The sequence below is a fragment of the Leptonychotes weddellii genome, chromosome 9 (genome assembly GCF_054177405.1).
Source record: "Leptonychotes weddellii isolate Sample4059 chromosome 9, ASM5417740v2, whole genome shotgun sequence".
NCBI classification, from domain to species: domain Eukaryota; kingdom Metazoa; phylum Chordata; class Mammalia; order Carnivora; family Phocidae; genus Leptonychotes; species Leptonychotes weddellii.
This window is the reverse complement of record NC_138377.1, coordinates 86,585,111-86,593,886: the sequence shown is the minus strand read 5'-3', so window position 1 is coordinate 86,593,886 and position 8,776 is coordinate 86,585,111. Positions and strand designations below refer to the sequence as shown.

General features: G+C 34.5%; 1 protein-coding gene across 6 annotated transcripts in view; it reads right to left on the bottom strand.

The window, feature by feature from the left end:
* Positions 1 to 8,776, bottom strand: part of TCF12 (transcription factor 12) — a 352,686-nt gene that overhangs the window by 195,618 nt on the left and 148,292 nt on the right. Inside the window, exon 4 of one of the 6 annotated variants that reach the window (XM_081831139.1) lies at positions 3,136 to 3,197. The exons of the other annotated variants lie outside the window; for them this stretch is intronic. Within the exon in view, the coding sequence (XP_081687265.1) occupies positions 3,136 to 3,183 (48 nt within the window). The 5' untranslated portion in view covers positions 3,184 to 3,197. The remainder of the gene's footprint in view (positions 1 to 3,135; positions 3,198 to 8,776) is intronic. 6 annotated transcript variants of the gene reach the window in all.

The following is an 8,776-nucleotide window of genomic DNA, read 5'->3' as shown; positions in this document are numbered from 1 at the left end:
AGAAGATGGACTCTGAAAAACAAACTGAGGGTTCTAGAGGGGAGGGGGGTGGGAGGATGGGTTGGCCTGGTGGTGGGTATTGAGGAGGGCACGTTCTGCATGGAGCACTGGGTGTTGTGCTCGAACAATGAATCATGGAACACTTCATCTAGAACTAATGATGTAATGTATGGGGATTAACATAAGAATAAAAAAAAAATAAATCAAGCATAAAAAAAAATGAACTCACAATGGATCACAGATCTAAATTAACGATTAAATGTATGTCATCTAATAACTATTTCTTGAGACTATTACTAGCAGTCAAACTCAATTCATAAGTAATGCAGGAGGATTCCAGGGTGGGGAAAAAACTGAGAAGTATATTCTGTTCCTTTCTTAAGGAATTATAACTTGCATATTAGCATGTGGAATATTAAAAACTGAGAAATCTAACAAGTAAGTCTAATTTTGTCTAACTCAATAATATATAAATATATTAGACTATGGAGCTCTGTATTTACAAATTATTTATTAATATCCTATTAAGCACAGTGTGAAAAACCATGATCTTGGAGAAAATTTTTGTTTTACATGTTATGAACTAATAATGTCCAGAGTAAGTAACATCTGATCAAGTTCACTTGTCTAATGGGAAAGTCTCCGGGCTTAAGTTCTTTGTTCTTTATATTATAAACAGATTACCATTTTCAATTGATGTGCCCTAGAGGTTTGATAACCAAGTATTGCTTCAATTTCTGTGCTTCTACTCTCCTTGGGCCATCATTATCATAACTTTTATCACTATAGAGTATAATAATCTGTTTTCCCCATGAGAATGAGCACTTATTTGCCTAGATAGTATGGACTGATCATTTTATTTTGCTTAACTATTCCAAAGACCAGAAAATTATGGAATCTCAATAAATATTGCATGAATGAAAGAACTGAGAGAAAAAAGGATTCCATGTGAACAGCCTACAAAGAGTACAAGCCCAAGAGAAGACTACAGAATTCTAAACTGGGAAGAAAGTGAGTATAAAGTGATCTAAGAGAGTAAGGTAAGGTTAGCGGGAAGTCAAGAATAATATTTAAAGAGCAAGAACTCAGAAAACTATAAACCCAATGAGATGTAATGGTATCACCAATATGGAGACCATATTTGCTTACAGGACAGTTGATACTTTCTTGTTAATCACTAAATAACTTCTTATATTAAACACCAAGAAGCGGGCTGCTCCATGCAAAAAGAAGCACATTCTGATATAAAACCACATTAAAATAATTATTTCATTTGATAGGACAAAGGATTAAGTATCAGTTCAATACACTGAAGGAAAAACACTCCAAGCTTGTTATTTTCAAAATACAAATGTTAGAATATATGACAAAAGTACATCACAAAAGGAACTAAAATTAATTGCTCATGCTAAGCCTTTGACATACATAAGCTCATTTAGATCTCATAACTACCCTGTGGGGTAGATATCCTTTCAAACAAATTTAAGGAACAGCCTGTCATAAGAATGTAGATTAGTAAGAATCTATATTTATAAAAATCTGGGTTGCCCAATTTTTTCCCCAATAATCTCTAAATCCCAAGATCTATAATGGAATAAACTTTTCCAATAGTTTCAATTTTGCGAACAATTTACTTTTCTTGACCTACAGAACCTCTTGTTGGTCATTTAAAAACTGCAACAGGTCCCTCATCTTGTTCAGGACATAGTCCAGGAATTCAAAACAGCGGCTTCTCTAAGGAGCATCTGAGACTTGTAAAATTCCTACGTACTTCTGTATCAAAATGGATCTGTAATTTTTCATGAGACTAGATGTAAGAGGAAGAACACTTATAACCTACTTAATAAATTCCAGATATTGTGCTTTATAAAGCTTCCTGTATTAATTCTCACACACTTGTTATGAGATAAATCTCTTTGCAGATGAGAAATCTGAGGCTCAGAAATTAAGTATCTTATCTTTTCCAAGGTCAAATATAGTGGTGAAACCAGGATGTAAACTTATCTAATTGATTCTATGGCTTATATTTTTTTAAGTATAAAATGTAAATAATATTTTTATAAGAAATAATGACAGTGCCATCATCTTACAACTTCTGGAGTGTCTGCCTTTAAAGTCCTAGAAAAGGAGGAATAACAACAGTTTTGGGGTCTCTTTTACATGTTGGCAAGTGATATGGTAGAAGGGGAGAGTAACTTAGAGTCATACTGCCTGGCTACTAGTCTTGGATGTTTAATATCTGTTAAGTTATCCATCTTCTCTGAACCTCAATTTCCTCACTTCTAAAATGGACAGGATTTTAAAAATGGCTTCTTGATAAGCTGGTGTGAAGCGTAAAATAGGGAACAGGTGAAAGGTTTTAAATGATATTATAACAAATGCTAGTTATGATTATTGCTATTAACAAAAATAGGCTAAGTGAACCTAGAAAGGTATTCAGCCCAAATCTACCCTCCATTCTGTTCTTATGGATAAGAAATATGTAAATCTATAGAAAATAATTAAAAAGTTGCCAGAAATAAGACCTCAACAATTACAAAAAGGGACATAAGAGATATTCAAACAGTAATATGTTTTGACTTTCACTTGTTAAAGACTAAACAATAAGAAGATTTAAAAAAGAAAACTGTAAAGATGAGTCCTGATAAAGATGCTATAATGACAGGCATGCAAAGTTAGGTGAAACTTAGAGTGAGGTGACAAACTGACATAAAGCTTGGTTCCAAAAGCTATGTGACAGTATCTGAACGGATACTGTCCCTGGAAGAATGGCTAAACTGAAAAAAGTAGAAGGTCTGCCTAGCTTAAAACGGAAAAGTAGACAACCTGATAGCTGTGTGATTTCTTTCATTTTAAACATCTGGTAGCAAGAGATTTAAAGGAGCTTACATCATCCTAACCCAATTTTTTCCTTATCCAAGAACTAAGATTACAAGTTATAGGCAGGTGCTGTTTTGAATACAAAGAAGAGTAACAAACAACATTTTCCCTCATGGGTCTATTTAAACCTAACTTTAAAATACACCCTTTTCTCACCCATAGTTTTTCTTCACGTTCAGAACATTCAGAAGGAGCAGTTACATAACAAAACAGAGATTAATGGGAACATAGATGCAATATATAGAAAACACTTACTTTAATTCTCTGTCCCTCCTGTCTCGCTTTGCTATTTAACTGCTTCATCTCGTGTTTTGTACCTGAGATCAAGAGGCATAAAATACTATTTCAAAATTTGTGTGTCCTTTCTAATTATTGCATTTGAACTCGTAGTAGCTATAAAACCTACACCATTTTCCCCTTTGAAAATAAAAACAATAGCAAACAATAAACAATCTAGAGAAAATATCTACTCTAAAGAAGAGAAAGTAACACTAAACTTTATTACCCACCAATGCTATCAATGTAGGACAATGAGTAAAAATTTATTTTTTTATTCACACAACTAGATTTTCCCATTTATAAGGGAAACTATCAAAATCAAACAATTTTGGTAGTTGCATCACACAACTGCAGCTACCTTGTCAAAGCCTGAATAAAACACATGGGGCTTAATTCAGGAGTCGTCATTCTGTGGGGGGAGTGAATATATATGATTTTATATCTTCCTCAGTTGCCAAATGTGCCAGTATTTTTTTCCTTTGAGACATCGCTCCTCTTTCCATTATTTTGTGATCTTGACCCTATCATCCTAAGTCTTATCTCATTGCAAGTAGGCCTATGTAGTAAAGTCTTACCAGATTGTCCTATTTCTTGTCACTCTTTCACTTTGGATCCATCCCTCATACCACAATATATTGATCTTTACAAAATCCTTTGTGTCATTCCCTGCATAAAAACGTATTTTTAAGTGACTCTCTACTCACCAAAGGATAGGCTACATTTCTTGAACAGAAGGGTTACCTGCCTTATCACACTATTTACTTATATAGCAAGATCACTTACTCTTTACTGAATTTTGTGATTTTGAGGTCTCTGTACTTGTGGTCCCATCATTCCACATTTCCAGAAAGTTGTCTTCCCTTTAATCTTATTCATACAAATACTGTCTGTACTACAATAGTTTACTCAAACACTTCCTCTTCATTCTTCCCTGATCACCGAAAGTAATCTCTCCATCTTCTGTAACCAGTGAAATTAATTTGATAGTCAACTATTTGCTGCCTAATAATTATAGCTTCTTCACTGCTGCCTGAAGAGTTAAAGTTTTATAATTTATTTAACTATTTAGCTAAATATGACTTGTATTTCTAACCATTATTTCCTGAACTCTAAGATATACTTTGTTCACTTTTAATGATGCAGAAACTGAGTGTCCCTACAAATTTCAGCATCTTAAAACTGGGGAACCAGAGTAAGCACAAGTTCCTTAAAAGCAGAAAGACAACATTATCATCCTTACTTACAAAGGTAGCTCTCATACCACTGTGCTATCCTGGGAGAAGAAAACTACAGGTTCTCTCTACCCCTACATATTCCCAAGGCCTCTACTGTCAAATGTATATGAACTTGCATCAGGCTCTCCCCAAACTCTGCCAATATAACCCTTCCTGGGCTCAGAAGGACCTCTGTGTATTATGTACAGATAGCACATAGATGAGGCTCTATTATCTCATCTCCAACTTGCTATCCACCAAACTACAGAGTGGCTGTTTGCCAAGCTCATCCACATGAATGAAAAGATACTGAACACCTGCTAAGGAGGGAGAGAATACTAAGCAGAATTAAAGAACACTTTAGCTCTTCAGGCAGAAATGGTCTAGGAGCAGCTAGAGAGGTTAACATTAAACTCATCCAGATGACCTTATGGATTCAGGTTAGTTTCCATATAATCTGAAAGCTGTATGTTTATTCTAGTTGAATTTTTACTTATTTTTGTTTCCCTTATCCAAAGGAAGTACCCAATCTATGGCTTTGAGTAAGAGTCTTATTAGAAGGCTAGAGCAATTCCTGAATCTTTGTACTCTGATATTCATTTTCTACCTGACGTGGTCTATCAGGCTGCCATCCATGTGTATTCCTGACAAATGGCCAGAGAAATGACCACTGCTGGTGCTTTTTAAATAAAATGAACCCTTACTGTGCTACCTCACTGTAACAGGTAGCAGAAAGTCAGAGTATGTATTAAATGAAAGCCCTCAAAACATACCTACTATTTATTTCTTGATTAAAAGTCTGAAATTATTTTGTACTGAGTCATATACAGCCGCTAAACCTAGTATTTTAAAGCCAACTCATCACCACATAACTGGTTTTCCTTCTCCACTAATAGGCCTAAGTCCGGAACTTTACTAAGGTAGTTATTATTAGTACCCACCTCCCTTCTAGCAATGAGAAAAGGAAAAGGAAAAAAAAAATTGAGGCAAAGAGAAATAATTTGCCCAGAGTCATCCAGCTAGGAAGTAGAAGTGCCAGAAATAGAACCCACACAACTTGAATTCAATGTTTAAGCTCTTAAATTCTATGCTTGTCTGCCTCATGATACACTATGTGGGCTAGCAAACTTTTTTTTTTTTTTTAAATCATATCATGTCCCATGTCCTCTTTTGAAATATCAATTGCAGATCCTCTTTTCTCTTCAACTTTCTCCTCTCTTCTCCCATTCCTTCAGTACATGGCAAAAAATTTAAGACACTTCTTCTTTGACTTGGGAAATACTAAGGTAAGAGGGTTAAAAAGTAACTGTATAGAATTTGGAATATCTGAGTTCTAGGCCAAAGTCTGTCATTAACTAGATAAACTGTCTAGCCAAATCTTATGTGTATTTTGTATCAACAGCATCTATCTCAACCTAGCCAAATCTCAAACTCTCTTAGTTTCCTGATCTATAAAATAAAAGGACTGGACACAGCTATCACACTTTCTAGTTTTGAAATTCTATGATACTGCAAAATGGGGAGGAAAGGAAGAGCAACATGGACATGACTGTTTCACTTTGCAAACCGTATTTTATACAGAGAAAGGAAAACTATGGTAGACATTTAGCAATTAGAAAAAATAAGCAAACTCATGTAATTGAATGTTGCTTCTTTCCCCCAAAATAACTACAATAGATTATATATAACCTGAAAAATGCTCACAATTAAAATGCCAACTGCTGGTCACTGCTGGTGCCTATAAATACAATTTCTATTAGTGGTTATCTACCATTGATCTCTTACTTTTTAAACTGAGGAATGAAAAATACAAATACAAATATACAAATACAAATAATGAAAGATACAGATATCTTAGGGAAAGAGTGTCAACAGGAAGACTTCTCCCCTTTTCTGTGAGCCCTGTCACAATTCCAGGATGCAAATCCCAAAAGTACTTCAGTACTTTGAGCTTGGCCTAGGTTGGGCTGCAGAGCTAAGAGGGCAGGAAAACCAAGATGATGTGGTCCCTTGGAATTTCCATGAACTAAAATGATCACACAACATTTCAGGAATGGAATCTGTATATCAGGAAATATGACCATGAAAATGAAATTTGAAATATTAGATATTTGGAGATAATAATAATAATGATAGTAATAATAGTAATAGCAGCTTTCATTTATTGTGTCAGTAAATGAAATGAAATACTTTATAGCTATTATTACATTTCATCTTTACTCAAACCCTACAAAGTATGTGTAAAATTATCATAACTTTACAGATGAGAAGGCACAAAGAGGTTGAGTAACTTGTCCAGGGTCACAAAGTACAATCCTCCAGAGTTGGTGATCTTAAATAAAATGCTTCACTACATAGTAGTATCAGTCAGGACAATAATATGCTAAGCATAGGAGAAAGGAAGCCTATTACCATTAATATCACCACCATTGACTTCGAACTTCAAGCTTCATCATAAATCAACTTTGATTCTTTTCCATCTCCAAACACAATTAATTTAGTAAATCTAACAATTCTTCCCCAATTTGATTATATTCCGCAAACATGTATAGAGCATCCATTATGTAAAAAGCCTTGTACTAGACAGAGTAAAACTTTTATATCTAGGTTTATCACAGGATTTCTGCTTTCCCAAGAAAGAAACAGATAACTGAAGGGGAAAGGAAATAGATTTTATCTATGTCTTTTACAAATCTAAAGGAAGTATATTAAGCATGACAGAATCAGCAAATAATTCTTATTCATTACACTTAGGATGTAGCACATCTGCAAATGTATTCATTCATTTAAATTTGGTTAATTGTTCCATATAGATCTAGTTAATAAATTCTGATATACATAGGATTAAAGCCAACACTTACACAACGCCGTGTACCAGACACTGATCTAAGCACTTTACACAGATTTATCTCATTTAAGCATGGATTTACATTCATTTAATCCTCATGACAATCTTATAAAGAAGTTATTATTATCCCCATTTCACAGATGAGTAAACTGAGGGACAGTGGATTTAAGTAACTTGTCCGGAATCATACAGGTAGTAAATGGCAGAGATGGGATTCATTCATGCCCAGGCACTCTGGCTCCAGAGTCCGTGCTCTTGACCACTGTCTTCTAAAGAGGAGGGAAAAAAAATCTGGAACTTGGAATAAATCATTAATGCGGTGGTAAATAACAAAAATCATGGTATTCTCTGCCCTTTATGCCTGATGCAATGTCAAATATAGAAAACATTTTTTTGCAGGAAAGGATAAAAACTAAGGGAAAGAGGGAACAAACTCATTAACTATAACTCTTGCTTACATCTAAACTATCTGAGATCTTAATTGCTCTTTGTAATCATTGGCGCTTTAACCTCAAACACCACTTTTCACATATTTCTGAAAATAAAAGTGTTATTCACATCATGATGATGCTTTTTTCTGTTCATTTGTGTGTTATTCTGCACAGGTAGGCAGTAGGTCAACAGTGCAGAAACCAGGACTCTAACAAAGGTGGAGAGGTTTGACGTACATGTGACAAATGCTCTTACTTTCTTATGAGTGTCTAAAACATGTTGTCTCATCTCCACATTTCGTAAGAATGCTGACCATTCTACCAATTCTTCTATAACCACTATTAGGTACAGCATTTATTTCTGTGTCTGCCTAACAAAAATTCTTTCTTGAATGATGCGCTATGGATAGTTCTGATAACCAGAAATTCAACGAATCACCTATACACTCTAAGGCTACTTTTCTTGTGCATTTGGGAAAAACAGGGCAGTCAGGAGCTCTGCTGGAGTGACTTTTCCTACTTCTGAGAGAACATGTATAAGACTAATTACACTGATGAGAAGTTTGTGGCCTCTTAACCATACAACTCTGGTAGAGCTCACTTACATATCAAGGTTACTAGAGCAGAATGCTATCTTTGTTAGATTTAAAGTCAGTACCTATTAGGCAAAAAGTATACAAAGCAAAAATTTCCCCTTAAAAAGCTGTTAAATAGATATTAAGTTCAACCTACATGATTTGGTGAAGCCAATCTTTTACAGTAAAATGCAGTTTTACTACATTAATAGAGGAGTATTAATAGAGTTCATGTGCCAAATAAGATTTTACAGTAATGGAAAAAAAGGATTTTTTCCCCTCCCTTATAGTTTTAGAGCGGGGCAGGGAGGGAGAACAGCAACTCAGCTGAGCCCAACTAAACTAAAAGCATATGCTGTATAACCCCACCAAACTACTCATTCTGTTGATTTACATACTTTTTATTGTAGCCTATTAAGTATTTTCAAACTTTACAAAAAGTAAAATAAAAAAATCTATCAGGAATGTAAAACCAAAAAAATTTTTAAATGATACAACTTGCTGTGATGGAAATGTATTATTTATACTGGAAAAGTCTAAATAAATTTC